Raw genomic sequence first — 26,824 nt, forward strand, 5'->3', positions numbered from 1 at the left:
CATAGGATGATGGGGGAAGTGATGAAGAAGCTGTTGGGAGTGGGGACGCAAGGCAACAGTCTGACAAAGTGGGTTGGACTAAAGGCCGAACTATAGGTGAAAGGGGGGTGAATCCTCTTGAAGACTGAGGGAAAAGCCAGTCTCAGTCACATTGGCAGAGGGATGCATTACAGTGGAATTGTGTTCTTCCACCCAGGAGCACAGGGAAGGGATCATCTCAGTTTAGTGCTGCAGACAGAGATGCTTTGAAAATCAAAGGTAGGTTTCCAAAGGCCTAAGTGGTACTTAGGCACCTGACTTCCACTGAAAGTCTTGTACCCTTGAAAATATACTCCTTGATTCAGCCACAGGGGACCCATAACAGCCAGCCCCTGGAGTATGTGTACACGCCTATGGAGTGTAACCCTCCACTGGGCGGGTCTACACCTGCCCCTGAGACACCCGAGGGGCCTCTCTTTTCCCTTGCACTTTGGACACACTTGCACAGCTTGTCATCCCAACAAAGCATCATTGAACTGAACTCGATTGGAATTGCACCTGGCTCTTCCCATCCTCAAAGCACTTGACAAGCATTAACTACTCAATCCACGTCACGCCTCTAGGAGAGAGGGACTCAGACGCCCATTCTGCAGAAGATGAGAACTGAGTCAGGGAGGTCAGTGTCTTCCTCACAAGGCCAACGAGGGACTGAGTGCAGGAGATGGAACTGAAACTCCACTCCAGTCAGAAGACCACACCTCTCTTCTGCCTGATTGTTCGTTGCATGTTATTCTTGCATGCTTCGTCTCACTGCATCACACTCTAAGGGTTTCCCTACACCGCACGTGTACCTTCTGTTCCCCTTTTTTAAAATGCTACTTTCTGTAAGTAGCTACGTTTTCCCTCTGTGCCTTTTCCTCGGCATTAGACAGTCCCAGCAGGCATTTACCTTCTCACGTTGCTTTCTTTTCTTGCCCATCAGATGGTGTTATGGAGGAACATTCAATTGTATTGGAAGCAGATGAGTGCCAAGGAGATATCCAGCCAAAGCAGAGGAACATGTTTCAATTCGAACAGCAGTCTACCCGCTGGCCTGTGCGAAGGAGAAGTAAAGGTTCTGTTCCATCTCTTCCTGTCTTTCCTCTCTCACATGATCCTGGGTAGCCTTAATAACAGAGCTTGAGATTTTGCAAGCGTAACCCAGATATGTTTATATTTTTGAGGGGAGTTCATAAAAGGAGTTGAGTTTTTCTAGATCTCTTCCCCATAAATTCTGTTAAAACAACACTTCTCTATGGAAGTGGGAGCCTGGGCTGTCTGAACAATCAAGGAAGCCATAGTAACCAGGAGGATGAATAACAAATTTGGGTGAATTATTGAGTGCTCAGTTGAAGACACTTTCACGAGCCAGGTGCTCAGCACTTTCTGAGCATATCAAGTTGTGTTGTTGCCGTGTTGGTCCCAGGATATTAGAGGGAAAATGTGGGTGAGGTAATAAATAATAATTACATCACTCACCCAGGTTCAGCACCTAACACCACTAGTTGCTTGAAACCCTTGGTCCTCATCCAGATGCCTTCGAAATTAGGTGTTTCCAGATTGCTCTGCAAATTCATGTGCTCTACCACCTTACACCTCCTCAGCTTTCTGATGTTCTGTAATCGGCAGGATAACAAAAGTATCCTCATTTTGAGGGTGGGCTTCATTTGCTATTAAAGATCCCATCACAAACAAAGAGGATTGTTTCAATTTAGATGAAAGGAAAGCGTTTAAATGGGACTGTAGCAGGGTGGTCCCCTGCTCCTGCCCTGAAGGGCTTAAACAGCCCTGGGAAGGGGCTGTGGCTGGGGCAAGAAGCCTGGGCTGATTGGGGGAAGCAGGCTCAGCTGTGGCCATGCCCCAATCAGGCCCAGCTGGCCCCTATAAGAGGCAGTGAGCCAGAAGCCCAGACAGTCTCCCTCTGCCTGTAGAGGGAGAAGGGCCTGGCTGCAGGGAGCTAGAGGCAGGGTACCTGACTGGAGCAGGGCTGGGGAAAGGCAGAGGAGCTGGGGAGCTCCAGCCTGGAAAGCCCCAGGCTGCGGCCTAGCATTGGGCTAATAGGTACTGGGGGTTGCAGAGGGCAGCCCAGGGGTAGGCCAAGGCAGCAGGTCCAAACCCTCCTTGCCAGTGATGAGTGGCTGATACTACAGTCTGCCCCAGGACGTGGGGCTAGACAATGACTGGCAGTGGCCGTATACTGAAGCAAGGTGGGGATAGTGGGTGGGGGTTCCCCAGGGAGGGGAGACCCAGATTGGTGGGGTACTGCCAGGGGGCAGCACCCCGGTTAAAAGGGCACCGGGGTCCAGGGAGGGGCATGGGGCCCGAGAGGACAGGCAGATCACCAGCCTGCAGAGGGCGCTCCTGGCTGGAAAAAGAGCTAATTCCCAGAAGGCACCAGCAGGAGGCGCCGCAGGGGTGAGTCTGCTCATCTACAGGGACCCACAGCCTACTCAGCTGTTACTAGCTTTGGAGTTCATAGGAGTCTCTTGCAAGCAATACAGATGTTGCTGCAGCTGGAATTCCGAAACCGTATCCTATTGACAGGATTGGTCCATAGTAATCTTACCCCTGAGAGATTTTCATGGACTGCTATGAAAGGGTATAGGTGCAGCAGGGAGGAAGTAGAAGTTTCTCCCATCAAGATGTTCCCACTGGGAACTAGCTACCTTGGGCCATCAAGGTTCTCAAGTACCTGTGGCTTTTCGTATGAGGTTTTGGAGAGATGAACTCAGATGATTCATCTCTACTAAATTACAGAGACAAATCTAGTGTGGAGAGATGTCTGCAACCTGGGAGGGAAATCCCATTTTGATTCTCTCACCTGCTAGTATGGCTACAATGCCATGGATATTCCCATAGCTCAGGTACTTTTATGGGGCTCCTACTCCCGTGATAGCACTGAGATCCAACCCCCAGTATCTTCACTTACAGAGGTAATGGGGTAGTTTCTCATAGGGATGAGGGCTGTCCTCCCTCTTCGGTGGGCAAAATTTGTGCTTATGAACTTAGCAGACTTGGTTTGTGCAGCTGAGATGAACTGCAAACATGATGGAAGCGGGGGAATGGTCCTGCTATTGTGGCGAACTTTCCTGGCTTATACAGTAGCCCAGTGAAGTGGGCTAGCGAAAGGATCTGAGTCCTCGCTCCTACTCCCTTTATCCAGAGGTCTGCCTGACCTTGGGGGCTCCCCTTCCACTCTCCTGTGTGGCAGAGTCCTCGTAACCCCAACAAGGCTGGGCCCAGGATTCCTGGGGGGCTCAACCTTGTCGTGGTCACTCGGGGCATGGGCTAGGGTGTCTCCACTCCGGGGTGCTCTCTCTGCACTGGATGCTTCCCTGACCCACTGATCATTACATACAGTTCAAAGCAAATACAATTTATCAAGCAGCAATCAATTTAATAAAAATAAGAAAATACATGGGAAAGGTTAAAGGAAAACTCGTCACCCTGCTCTGTGGCATGGAGACATCCCAACCAGCGTCTCTGAGATGGAAGGGAAGTTCACAGTCTGTTCCTCACAAATCTCAGGCCCCAGCTGTGCTGCAGGGATCCTGTGGGTCAGACACTTGTTATGTCGGTGGCCACAAGCTCTCAGGCTGTAGGTAGCAGGACCCTTCTTCCCAGTGTGGTCCCTGCCCTGTCAGGGTTACAATCCCCCTCCAAGTCTGGCCTGCAGGGCCCCTTGGCTGGAGGCATCTCCTTGCACTGGGCCCGCTGCCCAGGGTCCCCCTCGCTCTCCACAGCTGCTCACCGCACTCGACTCCAGACTGCTCCAGCCCCAGCTCCAGCTCCATCACTCTGCCTCAGCACTGCTGCTGCTGCTCTGCCTCCAGCTCCCTGAGCTGCTTCTCTGGCCCCCTGGCTCTGGTTGCTGCAGCTCTGCTCCCAGCATAGGTCTGCTCTCTGGGCTGCTTCTGTGACTCTGCTCCCAGCTCTGACCTGCTTCCTGGGCTGCTTTTCTGTCCCCTCTCACTGGCACAGCTCTGTTCCCCAGCTCAGCTTGGGCCCCTGCTGTCTCCTTAGCTCTGCCCCACTCTGTCTGACCTCGGCAATTCCAGCTCACACGGAGGACAGGACTCCCGCTGGCCTCCTGACTTCCTGATTTGCCTGCCTGCCCTGTCAGTCAGGCTGACCTGGAGTATTGGCCTCTCCCCATTGTTCCTGGGGACTGTCAGTCTCAGGGTCCTGATCTCCCATCGACCCTTCCCCTTTCTTTTGGTACTGGGAGCTAGCCAACTAAACACCCCCACTGAGTGTTAGTAAGGGGACAACAGTCCCTTTACAATGAGCACCTGACTCAGACCCCTAGGCAGAGGCACAAGTATTCAGGTTTGTGACCACAATTCAGTTGCAGCTGCAAATTGAGTTGCAGATGGAAAATGCAAATCTAAAAATATAGGCTGCCATTTTGAATATGTGGCCTAACATGGGGCATTGAGGAGACAATATCTTTAAGCAGGGGCGGCTCTAGGAATTTGGCCACCCCAAGCACGGCGGCAGGCTGCAGGGGGTGCGCTGCCGGTCGCCGGTCCCGCGGCTCTGGGGGACCTCTTGCAGACGTGCCTGCGGGAGGTCCGCTGGAGCCGCGGGACCAGCGGACCCTCCGCAGTCATGCCTGCAGGAGGTCCGCTGGTCCCCCGGCTCCGGTGGACCACCCGCAGGCATGACTGCGGAAGGTCCGCTGGAGCCGCCTGCCGCCCTCCCGGCAAAAGGCAGCCCCAAGCGCGCGCTTGGCGCGCTGGGGTCTGGCGCCGGCCCTGTCTTTAAGAAACCCCCTAGCCCCAATTCCAGCCTCCAAGTCCAGTTAACATAAAAACATGGGAGCTCTTAGGTACCTAGCTACCATGCCCAGACTTGGATGTCAGAAAATATCATGAGAAAGTTAGCCAGGATATAAGGATTATCACCTACTGTTTCAGAATATACCACTAGGTCTTTAATCTTCATGTGCATAGTCCCCCAAATATGGGCAGAAAAGATTTCAGTTTAATGTGAACAGAAACCTTAACTGTGGTGACATCTGTTAATAAATCAGCCATATCAACTATGGAGACTGGACATATATTCTTTGCACAGCCAGAATGGCTGCTGCTATCAGCTCATTTTATAAATCCAGAAAGAGGTAGCCAGAGAGCCCTTAAAATACAGATCAGATTTATAGAGCTGGTCAAAAATGCTAATTATTTTCACGGGAAATGTTTTTAAAATGATTTCATTTTAAATTTTCCACCAAAAAAATCTATCTTTTGATGCAGCCTTTAAACCAACACCCCTGATGTTTTCTGTGTTCAAAAACTGAAGGGAAAAATGGTTTTGATAAATATTTTCAGTTTTTAAAACCAAAATTTTTTCCTGAAACCAGAGCAAAGCTTTTTTTCACTTTTAGGCTCTGATTTTGTTTTCACTGAGAAACTAGAAAGTTTCAACCAAACTGAAAGCTTTCTGAAAGAATGTTGACCAGCTCTAAGGGTGTAAATGATCCTAGAGATACTCTCTGCTATTTAGGTGCAAAGATAGTTTAAAAGTTCAAGATCAGGGCTATCCTCCCTGGAAAGAGAAATATTTTACAACAACCATCCTGAAGGAAAGTTATAATTGAAATGCTATTGTGATATACCAGCGGTTTAACAAGTAACAATGCATAGCCATTCTGAGTGACTCCGAAGGTGTGCAGTCTATGCACACCCACCATAAGAGGGAGGAATTTGAGGCGCGGTGAGCAAATCTATTTCTTCTGTACCTACAGTTTTGGGAAAAGTTGAACATCTGGATAGACAAAATGAGGATCAGTTTTTCCCTCCACAGCACCAACAGGAGAATGAATCAGCTGTAAGTACTGGAGCTACCACTTTTCTGCTTATTAAATCCAAGTAAAATGAGTGCAGAATTATTTGTGGGGTTTTGGTTAAAAATGTATTATGTGGGCATGAAATCTAAAAAGAAACTGCAAACATTTTTGCTTAAAACCACACTTTTCAATTTCACAAAGCCCTGAGTTACACTGAGCTTTGCTACTCAGTCATTTCAAAGCTTTACATTGTATTGGTGGTATCCCATTTGAACATCAGTGTCATCCCTCTGCCAAGCGGTAGTAGATGTCCAGGGACTTGCAGGCCAGCTTCCCAGTGGAGCAGAAATCAGTGGCCTGGGGTCTGAGTAGAGTGTAAGGCTACATCTGCACTATGAGCTAGGGGTGTGATGCCCAACTCACGTAAACATACTTGTGCTAGTTCAAGTATAAATAATAGCTTAGCCATGCCAAGTACAAACCCGCCTGAACTACACAGGTACGCTTCCCGTGCTACTGCAGCTGCACTACTAGTTACATGCATGAGATGGGAATCATATCCCTAGCTCAGTGGTGAGCTGGAGCCGGTTCCCACAGGTTCCCAAGAACCGGTTGCTAAAATTAGACCTCCGTGGAGAACCGGTTGTTAAAAGGCCAGGGAGTGGGCAAAGAACTCCGGTCCGCGGGCTGGGCCATCCTGTTGCTCCCAGGATTCCCAGCTGGGGAGGCTGAGGCTCCCCCAGCCCTTCCCCTGCTTCCCCCCAGCTGCAGCATGGCCAGCCGCCGGCACCAGCTGGGCAGCTCAGCTGAGCTCCTGAGTCATCCTGCTGCTTTGAGCTGCCGGCAAGGTAATGGGGGAGGGGGCTGCAAGCTCTAGGGCTGCCGAGGGGGTAAGTGGGGCAATTTGCCCCAGGCCCTGCAGGGGCCCCCAGCTCCACGAGTATGTCTCCTCCTGCCCTGGCCCCTCCCCCGCTCCCCTCACTTAAATCAGAACTTTTTATAGGGAACCGGTTGTTAAGATTTTGGCAGCTCATCACTGCCCTAGCTCATAGTGTAGCATGTGTCTCAGAATGTAAGAGATATACACCTATATCATAGAGCTGGAAGGGACCCCAAAAGGTCATCGAATCCAGCCCGCTGCCTTCACTAGCAGGACCAAGTATTGATTTTGCCCCAGATCCCTAAGTGGTCCCCTCAAGGATTAAACTCACAACCTTGGGTTTAGTAGGCCAATGCTCAAACCACTGAGCTCCCTTGTAGCCAAAGTGTAATATACACACCACTCCTGAAATGAGATGGTCAAACAGCATGTAGGGCAATCCCTTCCTCCAGGAATCTCAGCCCAGCACCAATGTCTGGTCCCCAGCAAGCAACTCTGCATCAAAGATTGATTCCAGTCACAGAGAGCAAACTCTCTTGCTGCTCACAAAGCTCCCCTTCTCCTGAAGATGCCTATAAACCTAACAATCCATAATGTGAAATTAACCCAGAATTTCTTCCCATAAACCAAAACTTGCTCATACGCCAAGAAAAAGAACTTGCATGATGGTATATGTCAGCACCCCCTGATGACTCCTGCCATAATATTTTAAAATAAATTTAAAAAAACTTATCGGTGGCTTTGAAAACAAAACAGCTTGCCATTTGAGAACTGTAATAACATTCTCTCCTTTCATGAAGAAGGATCTGAAGGGCAACATGGTTCCTGAAACCAAAATTACTGAAGATAAAAGCACGAAAAATCAGAATAGAGAGACAACAGGTGTGAAAAGCATCAGCAGAGCTGTCTCCTATATCATGGGAAGAACAAACATGTCTGAAGGTGAGTCTAGAGGTAAAGCAATTGCCAGTCACAGCTATTGACCAGTTGTCTGACTAGACTTGTACTTCATTCTTAAAAATGCTCAAGAGACCAGATAAGCACCAAATGTATTGTCTAAAGATAAAGCAGTACAGTATGAAAAGGAGATCTACATACCCTCCTGCCAGGTAGCAAGTTCTCACAGCATGTTCACCTTATGCAGAACGTGTGCTTCAAAGATCTGCATCTCCGCTAGTAGTATTTATAGTGTGGCTTTACAAGTTGCCAACCTCTTTATGCATCACTGAACTTTAAATTTAACCCACATGTTGTGCCTATACACCTCTACCTCGATATAACGCTGTCCTCGGGAGCCAAAAAAATCTTACCGCGTTATAGGTGAAACCACATTATATCAAACTTGCTTTGATCCGCTGGAGTGCGCAGCCTCGCCCGCCCAGAGCACTGCTTTACCACATTATATTCGAATTTGTGTTATATCGGATCACATTATATCGGGCTAGAGGTGTACTTTCCCATCCCTCATTTGAATGCTACATTCCACTGATGAGCCATAACCGGGGTCCCTAACTGTGCTTGGTACAAAGTATTCATGAATCTTTACTTTGACAAGTTTCCTATTTTCTAATGCCAAAGCTGACTTCAGCTTTGCAAAGTTCTGTGGGATGTTTGACACGGGTGAACAGAAATGGTGGGAAGAGCATAATGCGTTTAATTAATGTAACCTTGCAATACCTATACATGTAATAAACAGTATATTAATACCATCCACATAATATCTATCAATGTGTATATTACATCGAACATATACGTATGGGCAAACACAACCATTGTTGTTCCAGAGCTGTGGAGTGGTAATTGGTATCTTCTTATTGGCTTGATCATACATGTAGCATGCTCTTAATAAGGGGAGATATGTTGGTGCAAGTCTCTAGGGGGAGCATCTTCAGTCTTTGCATCTTATAGAGTCCTAGGATTGAGACTTGCAACACCCTTTTCTGCCTTCAGTGGTAGCCACCTCCACCGGCCAGTGAGTCTAGGGGACAGAGTCAGGGCTGCACCTACTCCCTGCCCCTCCCTGCCCAGTTACTCCCAAGGAGAAGCATCTGGAGCACAAATGTCATGCGCTTTGGGCAGCCCTCGTGGGCTGTGAAAGGCGTGGGAGAGGACAATCTTTACCCCTTCCTATGGCCCTGCACAGGCACATTAGCCAGAGGCACAACCTAGTGCTACACCCACACTAAGGTCCTTTCCTGCTGCTCTTGCTCAAGTTGACTAGTCCTGTTAGCATCTGCAGTTTGACTTGCATATTTCCATACTCCTCAGCCTGAATAATGGTGGTATTATGGGGTCCTAAGTGGCCCGAATTGCCAACAATCAAGCACGCAGTTTGAGTGCACAAGAGCACCCATGCAAGTGCATGCCTAGTCTGTGCCTGCTCCCCTTAAAACACAGGCTTGTCCATTTGTGCAGGCAGGTAACTGATTTGCACACACCCACTCATGGTAATTGAGCATGGTAGCCTCCCATATCATAGCCCAGAGAGGTAGATCCTCCATGATTCTTACATAGCTTCTGAGCATCTGTGACAGTCACTGCACATATGCCTGGGTTGGCTCATTGGGTCTTACATGCCTCTAGCATCTGAGGGCAAGTCTACATTACAAAATTCAGTTGACCTAAGTTACGTCGACGTACAGCCACTGCAGTAATTGGATTGGTTGTACGTGTCCATGCTGTGCACCTTGTGTTGGCGGTGCACATCCTCATCAGCAGCACTTGCACTGATTGAAGTGCCAGTGTGAGACATTGTGGGACGGTTTCTGAAAGGCAGCAATAGTCGATGTAAGCAACGCAGTGTCTACACTGACACTGCATCAACCTAACTACATCGACTTAAGTGCTGTGCCTCTCGTGAAGGTGGAGTTATTAAGTCATTGTAGTGAGCAAGTCACATCGATGGCAGCTACATTTTAGTGTAGATGCCTACAGAATTAGGTCAACGTAGGCTGCCTTAGGTCGACTTAACTCTGTAGTGTAGACCAGGCCTGATACATTTCCTTCCTCCTTTCATTGCAAACGGGTTCTGCTTTTTTCATTATATTTTCCTAGAGACTTGTTTTAACTTTACCTAAACTCCAGTGTATAAATGAATGAGTAAGACTCTCACCACCATCTGCTCTGCAACTTTGTGGACATCATAAAATAAGCCAGTTTGTACAAGTATATCCCAGTGTGCTTTATAATAGGGAACTCTGCCAACTACACGCTGGAGCAGTTAGTTTTTCCCATGCCAGATCTAACAGTTGTCCTAGAATGTGATAAATCTGAGATGGCTTTTCCAGTCTGGCTGATACATTGTCCCAGTTCTACAATAATTGCTTAGGGCATTTTGAGAAAAGCAACATCCCAGAATTGTTTGCATCATTTACATTGCTTGTAAGCTCTTTGGGGGCAGGGATCGTCTTTTCATTGCGTTTGTTGTCCCTGGAGACTTAACCCACAGATGTGTGTACAGCACCTGGAATAGCGTGGCCCCAATCCTGACTTGACGCCTAGATGCTAAGAGGGCCAGAGAAAATGCCTTTCAGTGAGGGACTTGAAGAGAGCCGCCTGTTCAGCTTATCAAAAAAGAATGAGAGGCGACTTGTTGTTACATTTGGAGGTTGAATGCTATTCCCGAAGAAGTCAATGACAAAACTCCCATTGACTTCAGCAGAAGCAAGATCATCCCAGTATGCTTTTAGAAAATGAATGGACATTGTAGCTAGTTAATTTGGAGATAAGGGTCAGATTCTCGAAGGTATTTAGGCACCTGCATCCCATTGGGAGTTAAATGCCTAAATATGTGTAAGGATCTGTGCCAAAGTACCATACTTTCTGCTGCTTTGCTTACTGCTAGAGGCTGACCTGATTGGTGGTAAGTGACCACCTGCAATACGAGTCACTTCTAAGGACAGGGAAGGCTGTTACTGTTCACTCTAGTCATTATAAACCCTAAAGGTAAAAGGAGGACACAGAAAACAACCCATAGGTAACAGATGCCATCACAAGAGGTGGACAGATACATCTATGAATAGGTTGTTCTCCTTTTGGGTTCAGCCAGTTTCAGGTGAAGATGTTTACCACCACCCTCACTGGTATGTAGAATTTATCCCTGCTGTCTGAAAGAGCTTGTTGTTCTCTTTTCAGCCCCATTCTTTCCAGTGCTTTAGGTTCAGTCTTTAGTAAATGGGTCCTTCCTGTTCTCACCCTGCCTTTCAACATGGCGGTGTCTCTTTACTTGGCTGCCACTGGACACTACAACCTCTTCCTCCCCACGACGCTCATTCAGCCTGTAACGTCAGTGCCCAACATCACCTGGTCTGAAATCGAAGTGCCACTGGTAAGGCAGAATCATTCCACTCCATTGCAAATAGTGTCTGGGAAAGAAGGGTATTAAATTCTGCATAATCCCAAAACATGGAGCACAGAACTACATGAAAGGGAACTGGAATGGGTTGGGCTGGTGCCAGGGAAGGTGCCAAACTGATGGCAAAGCAAACTGATGTCTAATATTTATCTACAGAACAGGTGTATAGTGTGGTCAGTGTGGCAAACCTCTTTATTGTGGGGCCACAGTGCTGAATCGCTCCCAAAATTGGAACAAAACATTGCAATTCCCTATGAAAGGGCATTTTAAAAAATCCATTTATAATGTAACATCAAATAAAATTTAAAACAAAAAGTCATTTCAAAACAAAAATTAAAACATTCCATTCCAATAAAGGGAAAGTTTCAATCTTATCAGAATGCGTGTTCCCCCCACCCACTCCCAATGTTTTCCAAAATGAAATTTCATTGAAATTGACATTCCTAGGGGAAATTTTCATTTTGGCAGAACAGCATTTTCCAACAGAAAATTTACTCTCGGAAGATTTCCAACTAGCTCTAATAAAATATCATGCTACATCCCCTGTCATTAACTCTGGCATGTCATTTTTTTGTAATTGATTTTGCAGTTGCTAAAATCCATTCTGGTGGGAATTGGTCAGGTGTTTGGTTGTGACAACCCCTGGACTGGTGGCATTTTTCTGCTTGCTGTGTTTGTAGCATCACCACTCGTCTGTTTATATGCTGCAGTTGGATCAGCAGTGGGCATGCTGGCAGGTAGGATCTACACTTTACCCTGAGATGCTCAGCTGGTGTAAACAGACAACATTCCAGGGATTTAAGTGAAGCTATGCCAGTTTATCTCACTGAGTGCCTGGTCCTACACCTTTAGAACTGTTTTTATTTTAAGTCATCCTATAAATCTACCAGCCTGATTTAACCAGCAGGGTTCTCTATCTGGTCTGACCATTTGCCAGTTGTAATACTCATAGAATATCAGGGTTGGAAGGGACCTCAGGAGGTCATGTAGTCCAACCCCCTGCTTAGAGCAGGGCCAATCCCCAGTCAGAGTTTTGCCCTAGATCCCTAAGTGAGCCCCTCAAGGATTGAGCTCACAACCCTGGGTTTAGCAGGCCAATGCTTAAACCACTGAGCTATCCCTCCTCATCTCAACTCTGCTAGTAGAGAACAACAAATATATCATGGTCTGCAACTCCTCTAAACACAAGTATTGATGTGATGACAGTCACTTTGGCTGGCACCAGTATTGAACTGGGGGCCTTGGGAGCGGAAAAACATGAGTTACTGAGCTTGAAGAAGTGAAGAGTCAAGCGGCGTGGCTGATGCATGTAACTGTAGAGGTTACAGAGACCCAGGATGCCATGGTTGGTATGAATGCAAGACCGTCTTTATTTCCTGCTTACACAGACTCTTACCGTCTTACCATATGACCCTCAGTAGCCATCCTGAATTGCAGCTCTAAATATTAACAATGAACAGCACAATAACGGACTTGGCTCTTCTGTGGATCAGTTGTAGGCAGGGACACATAACACACGGGCAGGGAACAAGGGCTTGGGAAATGGAGACCCAGTTCAGTAAACAGCCTGTGTTTTCCAGGTACAGATGAGCTGTGGTCACCAAAATGCAGCCACCTTTGGGGTGGGGCAGCAGATAGCTGCATAGCAGCAATGTTCAGAGTTCATATGCCTGGAGTAAGAGACAGCCGCCCTGTGATTGGGCAGATAGATAATAACACAAAGTGAATGGGGAGCCTGTGTCCTAATGCAGCCACGGGTGGATTTAGGGGAGGAGACAGAATGGAATAACTGAAGGAGAAAGTGCTGAGGGATCTTTCATGACAATGTGGGACCAGTGAGTTGGTTATTTCTGATAGGCAACTCAGCACTTGCTGCAGCACAGCACCCTGCTGGGGCGTTGGGGTCAGCACTGACTGGGGGGAGAGCGCCTCCTACTGAGCACCCATCCCACTCTCTGCAGCACTGGCCCAGCCACTGGGACCCCATTCTGCTCCCTTCAGCACAGCATCCCCTACTACCAAGCAGAGGCACTAAGGTAGCACTGACTGTGACAGAAGTGCCTTACCCCACTCTCTGAGGCCTCTGAGGGCTTTCTGACGCCTTCTTTCTAAATCCTGCACATGCCAGAACCTGCTTAGCTTGTGAGATCCACGCCAGGGGAGTGCCTGCCTCTGAGAGTATGTGGTTGGCTTGGCTTATAATCATTATTGCCAACTCTGAGTATATTTGTTGTTTCCAGGTGACGGGTTTGGAATTGCCCTAAGGTCCCTGAGTCACTTCATCAAAGTCAGTTGGCAATAGGGGTTCTGTTATTTCTACTTGCCTAAGGTCACAGACAAATTAAGTACCTAGGTCATATTACTCCTAAAGATTCACCACAGACTTCTAGTGTAGCCGCCTGGGGGAGAGGAAGGGCAGGCTTTGTGGGTTGGGTTCGAGGGACGCTGGCTGAGCTGTGTGTAGCGGAGGGAGCCCAAGGCTGGGATAGCAGGGGGCTGTGGGTCAGGATTGAGGGGCACTGGCAGAGCTATGTGGGCAAGTGGAACTCTGTCAGGGCTGAGGGGCATCGTTGGTGCTGGGTGTGTTGGGGGAAGTCCAGAACTGGAATAACAAGGAAGTGGCCTGCCAGCATTCAGGATGGGTGGTATAGGGGGGTGGTGCTGAGAGCCATTAAACTAAACTGGAAACCCTGTATATGATGGAAACCACTCCAAGCCAGGGGGTGCAGCAGCACCCCTAGTTCCAGCATCTATGGCATCAGCAGTGCCGGTTGTGGGAGAGCTAAGGGCTGAGTACAGGGGAAGATGTGGTCAAGCTTGAGGTGCATCAGCGGAGGGGAAGCCCAGGGCTGGAATAACAGGGGGTTGCAGGCTGGGATTGAACAGGTGTCAGGTGCTTTTTCGCTTGGGGTACTTTATTTATCCCCGTTCTGTTTATTCTCTTGTTGATCCAAATGAGCGGGGTCACTTTCCCTGCATGCATCCCCTCTGGGAGAGTCCAGCTCGGGGAGATCCCCAGGCCAGAACTGAATCTGTCGCCTCCCAAACACTCTTTAAGCCGAGAAGCTGTTGTCTCTCTGCACAGAGCAATGCTCAGTCCCCTGGCCCAGCATCTGCCTGTAACCCAGTGGAGCCAAGCATGGCTTGGGATCTGCTCCTCACAGCCTCTGCCCTGCTTTGCCTTGTGCTGGGCCAGGGGGAAGTCTTGTGGACGGGTGACACAGCTTGTGCCATGCAGAGACTCTGGGGCAGCTTTGACGTCAGCTGGCTTGAACCCTAGGGGCTGCAGAGAGATTCTGTTGCAGTTTCTATCCCACAGGGCTGAGCTGGCTGCAGGGGGCACTAGGGAGAAGGCTGGGTACAGATGTCTTCCTCTACCACATTCATCTGTCTGCCTACCTTCCTGGGTACTCCTGCACTGCACACTAAACCTGGGCTCTGACTGAGGTTTGAGCCCACACATCCCTTCTCTGTCCACACACAGCAGTCTGACTTGGGTCAGCAAGCACGCTGAATTCAGGTCCTAGGACCCTGCTAGGGGGATAGGTCAGAGCCACTGTGACTTGAGTCCAAGCTCTGTTATTTTGCAGTGTGGACACAACTCAAGCCATGGACCCAAGTCAGAAGGTCTGTGTAAAGCACAGCTATGAGACCCAGGTCTACAATGTGGTGTGTGTACTCCAAAACTGGATTGGTAATATGGATTCCGCAAGCCTGGGTCCCACAGAGCCAGCTTACAATGCAGGAAGGACATAGATTCATAGACTCCAGGACTGTAAGGGACCTCGAGAGGTCATCGAGTCCAGTCACCTGCCCTCATGGCAGGACCAAATACTGTCTAAACCATCCCTGTTAGACATTTATCTAACCCACTCTTAAATATCTCCAGAGATTGAGATTCCACAACCTCCCTAGGCAATTTATTCCAGTGTTTAACCATCCTGACAGTTAGGAACTTTTTCCTAATGTCCAAACTAAAGCTCCTTTGCTGCAGTTCAAGCCCATTGCTTCTTGGTCTATCCTTAGAGGCTAAGATGAACAAGTTTTCTCCCTCCTTCTTATGACACCCTTTTAGATACCTGAAAACTGCTATCATGTCCCCTCTCAGTCTTCTCTTTTCCAAACTAAACAAACCCAGTTCTTTCAGCCTTCCTTCATAGGTCATGTTCTCTAGACCTTTAATCATTCTTGTTGCTCTTCTCTGGACCCTCTCCAGTTTCTCCACATCTTTCTTGAAACGCGGTGCCCAGAACTGGACACAATACTCCACTTGAGGCCTAACCAGCGCAGAGTAGAGCGGAAGAATGACTTCTCGTGTCTTGCTCACAACACACCTGTTAATGCATCCCAGAATCCTGTTTGCTTTTTTTGCAACAGCATCACACTGTTAACACATATTTAGCTTGTGGTCCACTATAACCCGTAGATCCCTTTCTGCTCTACTCCTTCCCAGACAGTCTCTTTCCATTCTGTATGTGTGAAACTGATTGTTCCTTCCTAAGTGGAGTGCTTTGCATTTGTCTTTATTAAACTTCATCCTGTTTACCTCAGACCATTTCTCCAATTTGTCCAGACAATTTTGAATTATGACCCTATCCTCCAAAGCAGTTGCAATTCCTCCCAGTTTGGTATCATCTGCAAACTTAATAAGCGTACTTTCTATGCCAATATCTAAGTCATTGATGAAGATATTGAACAGAGCCAGTCCCAAAACAGACCCCTGTGGAACCACACTTGTTATACCTTTCCAGCAGGATTGGGAAGCATTAATAACTACTCTCTGAGTACGGTCATCCATACCCTCTATGTCCTTTCCAAATCCCACGCCACAGTGGGTCCTTCAGTGCCACTGGCTGTGCATTCCTGTGTGCATGCTGTCTATTCCAATGTGAGTCCGAGACACACACACACACACACCCTTATATGCCCTGATTTACATACGCACACCCAGGGTCATCAGCAGGGAGCAGAACCTGGGGACCTTCAGCACCACAGCAGAGACCTCTGTCACTTGAATTAAAGAGAGACCTCTGTTAGCGAGCAGCAGTGGTAGAGCTGTTATCTGATGAGGAGCAGTCACTGGGAGGGGGGCTGAGTGTGTCCGTGCTCACGTGCACAAACACGCTAGAGGGGTAGAGGATTCTGTGTGTTTGTAATAATCATCCCAGCCACTAGAGGGGTGTGGGTGTGAGGGTGGGTGTGTGCAATGCTAGCTGCTAGAGGGCTCTGTGTGCCTGTATTGCCCAACCCTGGTGCTGACATCTTCACCCTAATCCCAGTACTGACACGCCAGCCCTAACAATGACTCCCTCGCCCATCCCCAAAGCTAACCCCACCTTCTAGTGCTAGTGCCCGAACTAGGGTTGCCAGGCGTCCAGTTTTCAACAGAATACCCGGTCGAAAAGGGATGCTCCCTAGCCCGGTGAAAATGAGCAAGTGAGGGTGGAGGAGTGTGAGTGACAGAGGGAAGGGGGATGAGGGAGTGAGCAGGGCGGGGTCTTGGAGAAGGGGCGGGGCAAGGGTGTTCAGTCAGAAAGTTGGCAACCCTAGCCCAAACCCTGTCACAGAACTCTGACCCCATTACTCCCATGCTGATGCCTGGATGTTAATGCTGGCCTCCTAACCCTAAGGGTGCCTCTCCATTGCAGCTAGGGTGTGCACGGCAGCTTCAGTAGCCGTACTCACGCTGTTACACCTATTCAGCTATAGGGTTTCAACACAACAGTTATACTTTCATACTTCAGCACACACACGTCAAAACACGTTCCCCTCTGATCTTCTCGCTGAGCTGACATCTCAGTCTCAATCGTGTGGCCATGGTACTGTCGGGTGTGTCACCTGGCCTCTTCGGAGCTTGAGAAAAAATGCACCAGCTCAGTTCTTTCAAACACTTCAGAACCCTGCCAGCAAAGGAAGTCTGGGGATCCTCACAGCTAGCAGCATTCCAGCCCTTGGGTCAGTTGCAGATTGCTCCTCTTAGGGTATGTCCACACTGCGATTAAAAACAGCGGGTCCGTATCAGCTGACCTGGGCTCTTGGGGCTCGGGCTAAGGGGCTGCTTAATTGCAATGTAGATGTTTGGATCAGGCTCTCAGACCCCATGAGTTTCCCTGCCCTGCTCGCTGCACAAGAGCCATGTTCCCTCCCCATTGCTTCTCTCCCTTTCTTTGTGCCAAAGCCAAATGCCGCAGTATAGAACATGTGTGTTACATCAACACCAGTGACCATTAGTCTCATAAATGGTTAATTAAACCATCAAGAGATGCACACACCTGAACTGGGTAACTCTGTGATCTTCATGCTCCAACCCTGGTTTTTCCTCCCATCCCATCCTTCTTGTTTGTTACCTCTTGTCACTGTGGCATGTCTAAAAGTCAGGCCCCAATGTTGCACACACTTCTACCAGCATGGAAGCCCACTGACTAGATGATCTGACTTAGGGCTTGGAACACCCTTAGCTTATAATTTGCATAGATGGTGACTCCTGCGCTTCCCAGAGCAGATATCTCCCTCTGCTCACAGCTTTTTACACTCACTTTGCCCTGGGGCAAATCACCAACCTGTTACTAGAGTTCTGTATAAAAGATAGGCATATATATAGGCATACATGGTAGATAGCTAATGTAAGAAGTGCCATCTACCAGCATGGAAGATTAGGTAACATTGCTCAGCAATTTGTAGGTTCGATAAAGCCGTTGTTGTTGTGCACTGTGAAAGGGTTCCCATGTGCAAGAGGCATGGGGATGCTTGGGTCTTTGGTGCTCAGAAAACCTGTGATCAGCAGAAATGCTTCCTTGGAACGAAGGCAAAAGTTACAAATATCAGCCACAACTCTCCCTTTCTCCTACCCAATGGTAATAAAACAATTAACAGCTGGTTTTAAAAATCCTCCTGCAGAGTTTGCAACCCATATATTGCAACATTCTATTCTATTGTATTCTGTGTAGGTTCTTATACCACCCTCACTGCTGTAGTATCTGCACACCTTCCAGTAGTGCATTAAGTGACATGGCTAATATCTCGCATATGATTCAGCTCTCCCCGCCTCCCTCCCTCCTGGGGGGAGAATTGTGTGTGAAGTGCAGTTTGGTTTTGTAAAGGTCCACACTGCTCTACGTTGGTGTTAGAGAAGGCTGGTCAAAGAACTACACCTTTGGATTTTAAGCAGGTGATGTCAGAGATAGAATTCATGATTGTCCTTAGCTCCTAAGCTCATATTTAAGAAGCAGAAAGTGAAACTGATCATCAATCTATTTTAATTACCTATGCAACGTGTAGTGCAAGGAGTAAACGTGCAGCAGAAAGGGTGGCAGGCCATTAGAAGTTTGAATACTTTGAATGTCAGCACTAGTAACAAAGAAAAAGAAACCAGTTCTGTTAATAACGAGTGATTTTTTTTTTAACACAAGTTTCCCTTGATGTGTCTCCCTTCCTTTACAGGCTTGACTGCTGCAGCACCCTTTGCTGAGATCTACTCTGGCTTTTGGGGCTACAACAGCGTCCTCTCCTGCATTGCAATAGGAGGCATGTTCTACGCTCCCACGTGGCAGACCCACTTGCTAGCAGTGGCCTGTGGTATGCCTGATACCATCCTTCATTTTAAATGCACCTAGCACTTGTGAAAGATGCTAGATGTGTGACTAGGGTGACCAGATGTCCTGATTTTATAGGGACAGTTCTGATTTTGGGGTCTTTTTCTTATATAGGCTCCTATAACCCCCACCCCTTTTCCCGATTTTTCACATTTGCTGTCTGGTCATCCTGTGTGTGACCCAAGAGAATGATTGATTAGCTAGGGCTAAAATATCCCATTTGAGCACCAGCCCATGTTTTTCAGGGAGAGGGAAGATCCACACGCTGAAAAGAGACCTCAGGGAGAGACCATGCCTCAGGGAAGTTCAATCTCACCCCAAGCTGCCCACTGCACAGAGTGTGTGTGCACAGCAGCCTGTTCCCACAGCATGCTCCATGGGTAGTGCTGGTCAGAAAATAGGGGGTTTTCCTCAGAAAATGTTGACATTTCAGTGAAATATCAAAATATATTTTGGCCGAAAACTGAAATATTTTAATTCAAAATGGCATCACCATGCCCCATGGGAATTGTAGTTTAGTTGCCTCATGCTCTCATTCTCCTCTATAGGCCTGGACTACATGTCCCATGAGGCACCACTTTCTCCCATGTCGGTGAGGGGAGAAGGTGCATCATAGGGGTCATGACACTTCATGGAAGACATAGTCACTGTGAGAGGAGAATGGGAGCAAAAGGCACCCACACTACGGCTTCCATTAGGCACAGCAGCGCCATTTTGAATGAAAACATTTCCATTTTCAGTGAAAACTGTAAACTTTTCTGATTTGGGGCATTCCATTTTTCGACGAAGTGTCGAAATTTCCCATACAGAGCAGGTGCTCTTCACAAAAAAAATCAATTGAGTCAAAAACCCAAATTTCTTTTGGAAAACACTTTCAACAGGAAATTTTAAATCAGCCTTATCTACAGGGGTGTAGAGAGAAGGGGCAGATCTATGGGCCTACCTCCCCATTCCCTTTGGGAGAAATTCATACACAACACAGTTTTAAACCAGTTTTTCATTCTGTAAGCTCCCTTTCATGCTCACACACAACATGGCAGGATGCAAGGTAGGCACAGGAATGTGTCCTCCATCAGTGATGAATAGAAGTTACGGGCACGATGCAGGAATCACTGGGTGACACTCTATGACCTGTTATGTAGGAGGTCAGACTAGATGAACATAATGGTCCCTTCTGGCCTTAGGCTACGTCTGCGCTACAGCCTATGCTGGCAAAACTTATGTCACTCAGGGCTGTGAATATTCAACCCCCTGAGCCACATAAGTGACACCGACATAAGCACTCGTGTGCAGAGCACTATGTTGCCAGGAGAGTTTCTTCTGCTGATATAGCTTCTGCCACTTTCAGAGGTGGGTATTTTTAAGCAAACGGGAGAGCTCTATCCTGTCGGGATAGACCGTCCTCACCAGACGCACTGCAGCAGCACCACTGTATCAGTACAGCTGGGCTCCTGCAGCGTTGTACGTATAGACAAACCCCTTAAAATCTCTGAATACCAAACATTTGTGCCTGGCATTGATCCACAGAAAAAACAAGGATGCGTGTCTGTGTATCTATAAGGAGGTGCAATCAGGGGATCTGGGATTGTGGTGTAATTTTTGCTAGCTGTCTAATGCTGCAATAAATGCATTTTAACCTGAAGTTTCCTATGTCCTTTTCACAGCCTTCTTTTGTGGCTATCTGCGAGCAGCACTTGCTAATTCCCTCTCTGTGGTAGGTATTTTTTTAGTGTTGTTTTCTAATTTTCAGTTCCCAGGACTGTTCTGAGGCTGCCAGCAAGTACGAGATATGGACACTAGAGAGGCAAGGTGGGTGAGGTAATATCTTCTATTGAAACAACTTCTGTTGGTGAGAAACAAGATTTTGAGCCACACAGAGCTCTTCTTCAGGTCTGGGAAAGGTACTCAGGGCAGGTCTACACTTAAACACTGCATCGGCACAGCTACAACACTTTAATGAAGGCCCTCTAAGCCAGTGGGAGAGAGCTTCTCCCACTGGCTTAGTTAATCCTACTCCTCGCAAGGTGGTAGCTATGTCAAGAGAACAGGGCTGGCTCCAGGCACCAGCTCAGCAAGCAGGTGCTTGGGGCGGCCAAGGGGAAGGGGCAGCATGTCGGGCTCTTCAGCGGCAATTCTGCGGCAGGTCCCTAGATCCCTCTCGGAGGGAAGGACCTGCCGCCGAAGTGTCGCCAAAGAAGAAAGAGGTGCAGTGGAGCTGCCGCCAATCACGATCGCGGCTTTTTTTTTCCCACCGCTTGGGGCGGCAAAAACCCTGGAGCTGGCCCTGCAAGAGAAGATATTCTCCCGCCGACATAGCACTGTCTACACTGGCACTTAGGTTGGTATAACAGTGTCGTTCAGGAACTTGGATTATTCAAACCCCGGAGCAACATAGGTATACCCAAGTAATTTTGTAGTGTAGACAGGGCCGGCTCCAGGTTTTCTGCTACCCCAAGTGGCAAAAAAAAAAAAAAAAAAAAGCCTGTAGGAGGATAGGGAACCACGGAAGATTTTGTTACGGCCTAGCTTAGGCAGTTCCGCTTTCTCAGCCTCCGGTTATTGTAGGACACGGCATGCTAGTTTCAACCTGCCGTAACCGGCTGGAATTGCTGCCTGGCAAGCCCCTAGGCTGTTGGCCAAGGGGGCGGCCCCGGAGGGTGGAGAGTTCCTATTGCATTGTGTATGAGCTGGTTTGCTGCTGTTTGTATAAATATGAGCGTGCTTTGTGTTTGCTTTTGGACTCCGTACCAGACTGAGCTCCAGGGCGCTGGGTTCCCCACCTCCGTGACAGCAACGCTTGGAGTCCCCGTTGCGGATGTGTCACTTTACCTTCATTAAAGCCAATAACTCACAGTGTGTGTGGGCCTCGTTCTTACAGAGCACCCTGGGACGGCCTACAGCTCCCCTGGAACATAACAAGTGGCGCAGCAAGCAGGGTGCTCTGGGAGACGATGCCGTTTTGGCCGAAGGTAGGGGAGGTAGGGAAGCTGTCGCTGTCCCTACAGCGCATACCAGGGTGGCCCCAGACAGAGCACTGGGGGCCGGTAGCGCAGGTTTTAGCCAGATGGGCTGCCTCAGCCGACTGGCCGGAGTTCCAGCAGGTGGCCGGGGTCACTCCCGGGCAGCCACTTGAGGGCTTACAGCGGTTGTAGGCGAACCAGTGGTCTGGGACGGAGCGGCGGACGATGGGGGAGCTAGGGTGGCTCCTCCTAACTGCCCTTCGGGCCCAGGATGAGGAGGTGCTCCGCTGGCAGCAGGCCCTGGACGGGAAGACGTTGGAGTGCACGGCGCAGGCAGAGGTCCGTGCCGTGGCCCCGGAGGTCGTTTGGACCTACAAGCGAGTGAGTTGTTTCGGCAGGAACCTGGAGAAGGCGTCCTACGCTGGCTGGTCCGAGTCTGGGACAATGCCGGGAACACCGTTATGCTTCTCCGGTATGAGCTGCAACAGCTGGGTGTCCTGACACAGGATGCGCAGGTTAAAAGAAGCCAAGAAGGGAAGGAAAAAGAACAGAATGAGTTAACCGAAGAAAGCTAAAGATAAGACACTGGCCCCAGTCAAGGACACCGCTCACAGCTAAGACTCGGCGGACAACCAAGAAAAAGGGGGGCTTGACTGTGCCCAAGCAGCTATGAGAGCTGCAAAACCCTGCCAGCCACTAACGGAATGTGTTAGCTGTCTCTTCTCACAGGTAAGGAAGAGCTACCCAAAGACCCTAGCAGCCCTGCCACTCCTTGGAACCAGGAGACTGGATCTATGTAAAGGTCCACCAACGAAAGACTGCTTTGGCTCCATGCTGGAAAGGCCCTTATGAAGTCCTGCTGACTACCGACACCACTGTGAAGTGCCAAAGACTGACTGCTTGGACCCAGGATTCGCCCTGCAAAAAGACCCTACGAACACTCACTCCACTAAAATTGCCAAAGTCCAGGAATTCCTGACTAAAAAGGACATTAAGAACTAACCCTGGTGAAGAAACAAAGAATTATACACTGGCAGGAAGAAATTTGTGGGACCCATGCTTGGGAATGTGGTATTAATTGGATTTTGGAGTTTATTCTACAGGCTGCGCCCTGTGTTTTGGATAAATCCTTCAGTATGTATTGCCCTCCCTAATTGGATTTTAAATAACATTGCCCCTATCCAATTTCTTATTTCTGGAGCTCCGCTAACCCAAGTACAGGCTGGAGTAGGTGAGTTACATGTCATTTCCACCCCTCCCCAGCATGTGGACCGGTTAGTGGGGTGTGGGCTCCCCAGTGGTGAGCTGCAGCCGGTTCCCACTGGGTCGCGAGAACCGGTTGTTAAATTTAGAAGCCCCTTTAGAACCGGTTGTTCCTGGAGGAACAACTAGTTCCAAAAGGGCTTTTAAATTTAACTAAAGCTCTAGCAGCTCTCTACCCTTCCCCCGGCCCCAGCTCACCTTACTCCGCCTCTGCCTCCTCTTCGGAAGCTCCTCCGGCTTCTCCTCCCCCTCCCCAGCTTCCCGCAAATCAGCTGTTCGCTGTTGACGCGGGAAGCCTGGGAGGGCTGAGAAGGCTTCCACCAGGTGAGCTGGGGCCAGAGGGCGGGGGTGCCAGCGGGAGGAGGGCTCCAGGCGCCGTGCCACCTGGCGAGGTCGCGGCCGGACCCTGGGGCCGGGCGGCGCGGCTCCTGCCCGGCCCCCGGGTCCGGGTCCGGCGGGGTGGCGGGGCTCCGGGGTCCGGCCCCCGGGTCCAGCCAGGCGGCGCGGCTCTGGCCCGGGTCCGGCGGGGTGGCGGGGCTCCTGCCCAGCTCCTGGGTCCGGCTCCCGGGTCCGGGGCTGCTCCTGGGTCCGGCGGGGCTCCGGCCCAGCCCCCGGGTCCAGCCAGGCGGCGGGGCTCCTGCCCGGCCCCCGGGTCCAGCCCCTGGGTCCGGTGGGGCGGCGGGGCTCCTGCCCAGCTCCTGGGTCCGGTCCACGGGTCCGGCGCGGCTCTGGCCCGGCCCCCGGGTCCGACCCCCGGGTCCGGCGGGGCGGCGGGGCTCCTGCCCGGCCCCCGGGTCCAGCCCCTGGGTCCGGCGGGGCGGCGGGGCTCCTGCCCGGCTCCCGGGTCCGGTCCCCGGGTCCAGCCGGGCGGCGGGGCTCCTGCCCGGGTCCTGGGTCCAGCCGGGCGCGGGTCCAGCCCGGGCGGCGGGGCTCCTGCCCAGCTCCAGGGTCCAGCCAGGCGGCGCAGCTCCAGCCCGGCCTCCGGGTCCGCCCGGCCCGGGTCCAGCCGGGCAGCGGCTGCCCGGCCCCCAGGTCCAGCCGGGCGGCGGGCTCCTGCCCAGCTCCTGGGTCCAGCCCTGGGTCCGGTGGGGCGGCGGGCTCCTGCCCAGCTCCTGGGTCCAGCCGGGCGGCGCGGCTCTGGCCCGGCCCCCGGGTCCAGCCCCTGGGTCCGGTGAGGCGGCGGGGCTCCTGCCCAGCTCCTGGGTCCGGTCCCCGGGTCCGGCGCGGCTCTGGCCCGGCCCCCGGGTCCAGTCCCCGGGTCCGGCGGGGCGGCGGGGCTCCTGCCCGGCTCCTGGGTCCAGCCCCCGGGTCCGGCGGGGCAGCGGGGCTCCTGCCCGGGTCCGGCCGGGCGGCGGGGCTCCTGCCCGGGTCCTGGGTCCAGCCCCCGGGTCCGGCGGGGCGGCGGGGCTCCTGCCCGGCTCCTGGGTCCAGCCCCCGGGTGGCGGGGCGGCGGGGCTCCTGCCCGGGTCCGGCCGGGCGGCGCGGCTCCAGTCCGGCTCCCGGGTCCGGCACCGACGTTGGCTGGGTGGCTCTGGTCCCATCCCCAGCCCAGCTCGGCCCCCACCTCCAGGCAGCGTGGTAAGGGGGCAGGGAGCGGGTGTTGGAAGAGGGCAGAGGAGTTGGGGGGGTGGATTAGTGTTGGAGCGGTCAGAGGGCAGGGGAATTGGGGGATTGAATGGGGCCAAGGGTCCCGGGGGGCAGTCAGAAAGGAGCAGGGGTTAGATGGGGCAGTGGGGGGCAGTTAGGGGTAGGGATTCCAGGGACAGTCGGGGACAGAGAGAAGGGGTGGTTGGATGGGGTGTAGGGGTCCTGGGGTGCCATCAGGAATGAGAGAAGGGGTTGGATGGGGTGGCAAGGGGCAGTCAGGGGCCAGGGAAGGGGGGTGGATAGGGCATGGGTCCGAGGGGGCGGGGGCTGTCAAGGAACATGGGGGGGATTGGATGGGGCAGAAGTCCCGGAGGGGGGCATGACCCCCTCATGTGGTGAGGAGGAGGGAACCGGTTGTTAATATTTTGGCAGCTCATCACTTGGGCTCCCACATATCGAATCCTGCCGGGTCCATGGGGAGGATGAATGTGGGACTGAGTCATGGTCAGTGCCCCTAGAATAACACCTGACATTTTGGATAGGAATAGGGAGTCAATGGACATTTTGGCTGTTAGAATCCCTACAGTCTCAGTGTATTTATAAACTGAAGCCAGGGGAAGTTGTCACTGTTCATGACAACGTTTGCTGGAAGGGTAGAGGACAAGGAACTATCCTGACAGAGCACCTACTTGTTTCCAGAGTAACACGGCTACCCCTCTGATACTTTTTTCACGTTAATGATAGCTGTGTGTGTGTTAAAACCACATTTTATGTACTACGTGTGCTGTATTGTGCTTTGTGACTAAACCCCACCATATTATTGCTATGGGAATGTTAGTAGTGCCTGTATTGCTATAAATTAGCTCAGGATTATGCTGTTGTTGTAACGGAGCGCTTGAGAAAGCGAGGGGAGGAATGTAGGAGGATAGGGAACCACGGAAGATTTTGTTACGGCCTAGCTTAGGCAGTTCCGCTTTCTCAGCCTCCGCTTATTGTAGGACACGGCATGCTAGTTTCAACCTGCCGTAACCGGCTGGAATTGCTGCCTGGCAAGCCCCAAGGCTGTTGGCCAAGGGGGCGGCCCCGGAGGGTGGAGAGTTCCTATTGCATTATGTATGAGCTGGTTTGCAGCTGTTTATATAAATATGAGCATGCTTTGTGTTTGCTTTTGGACTCCGTACCAGGCCGAGCTCCAGGGCGCTGGGTTCCCCACCTCCGTGACAGCAATGCTTGGAGTCCCCGTTGCGGATGTGTCACTTTACCTTCATTAAAGCCAATAACTCACAGTGTGTGTGGGCCTCATTCTTACAGAGCACCCTGGGAGGGCCTTCAGCTCCCCTGGAACATAACAAAGCTGATTGGCAGATCACTCGTGCCGCTCCATTCTTCAGGGGCACTTCGGCAGCAGCTCAAAGAGGAAGAGAGGTACTGAGGGACCCACTGCCAAATTCCCACCGAAGACCCAGCTGTGCTGCCCCAATAGCAGACAGAGTGCCACCCCTTTGTATTGGCTGCCCCAAGCACCTGCTCCCTTAGCTGGTGCCTGGAGCCGGCCCTCAGTGTAGACCAGGGCTCAGAGTGTCACCGCTAAATACAAGTTCAAATAGATAGTTTAGCATAAGTAGTTATCACATATTCTAAGAGTCCATTCAAGGTGAAGTGGCCTGTTAGCACTCCTGAAGTCATAGGACACAATGGGGGGTTAGTGAGTTACAGATTGTTGTAATAAGCCATAAATCCAGTTTCATATAATGTGGGAACATGAGTCTATTAGGAGCTGGATGAGACAGCCAACTCATTTCACATTGGACACTGAGCAGCCGTTTGGTCAACAGAAGCCTAAGGCTCTGTAGCCCACCATACAGCTTGTATGCTACAGTCTGTGTGAGTGCGCACGCACACACACACACACACACACACACACCTCCGTCCCTCCCTACCTATTTAACAAGGGGCTTGTTCTGAAGCTCCGTGGTTCTTTGCTTTGCATCTATCTAAGGTTGAAGAATTAAGAAAATAGAACAGTCAAAATTGTGAGTGGAATGATCAAGATCCTTTTCCTTTCAGTTTGGATTACCAGCCTGCACCTGGCCTTTCTGCTTCTCCGCATTTCTCTTCCTGCTACTAACTACAGACAACTCTGCCATCTACAAGCTGCCACTCTGCAAAGTTACTTACCCAGAAGCCAACCGTGTCTATTACCTGGCAGTGGAAAGAAACAGGAAGGCAACAGTGATGACAAAATAGCAGTCTAAGGCCTGGTCTACACTGGGGCGGGGGGGTCGAACTAAGGTACGCAAGTTCAGCTACGCGAATAGCGTAGCTGAACTCGAAGTACCTTAGTTCGAAGTACTTACCCGTCGTCACGGTGCGGGATCGAAG

The 26,824-nt window shown here is 50.6% G+C and overlaps 1 protein-coding gene across 1 annotated transcript; it reads left to right on the plus strand.

Moving 5' to 3' along the window:
* Positions 1-7,504: 7,504 nt before the first annotated feature.
* On the plus strand, positions 7,505-26,705 carry LOC120407973 (urea transporter 2-like). The gene is made up of 7 exons (XM_039544386.1): positions 7,505-7,628; positions 9,102-9,105; positions 10,821-11,013; positions 11,630-11,777; positions 18,481-18,615; positions 20,297-20,346; positions 26,510-26,705. The coding sequence occupies exons 1-7, from the start codon at positions 7,505-7,507 to the stop codon at positions 26,687-26,689; spliced, it is 834 nt and encodes a 277-aa protein (XP_039400320.1). The 3' UTR covers positions 26,690-26,705.
* Positions 26,706-26,824: the final 119 nt, after the last annotated feature.

This window comes from Mauremys reevesii, linkage group 6, assembly GCF_016161935.1.
Source record: "Mauremys reevesii isolate NIE-2019 linkage group 6, ASM1616193v1, whole genome shotgun sequence".
Taxonomy (NCBI): Eukaryota; Metazoa; Chordata; order Testudines; family Geoemydidae; genus Mauremys; species Mauremys reevesii.

Bases quoted from the DNA above. Each gene is read 5' to 3' on its own strand.
- LOC120407973 (XM_039544386.1), top strand. From the start codon at position 7,505: ATGGTTCCTGAAACCAAAATTACTGAAGATAAAAGCACGAAAAATCAG. The intron at 11,778-18,480 runs GTAGGATCTACA...CTTCCTTTACAG, and splicing joins AGCAGTGGGCATGCTGGCAG to GCTTGACTGCTGCAGCACCC. The intron at 18,616-20,296 runs GTATGCCTGATA...TCCTTTTCACAG, and splicing joins CTTGCTAGCAGTGGCCTGTG to CCTTCTTTTGTGGCTATCTG.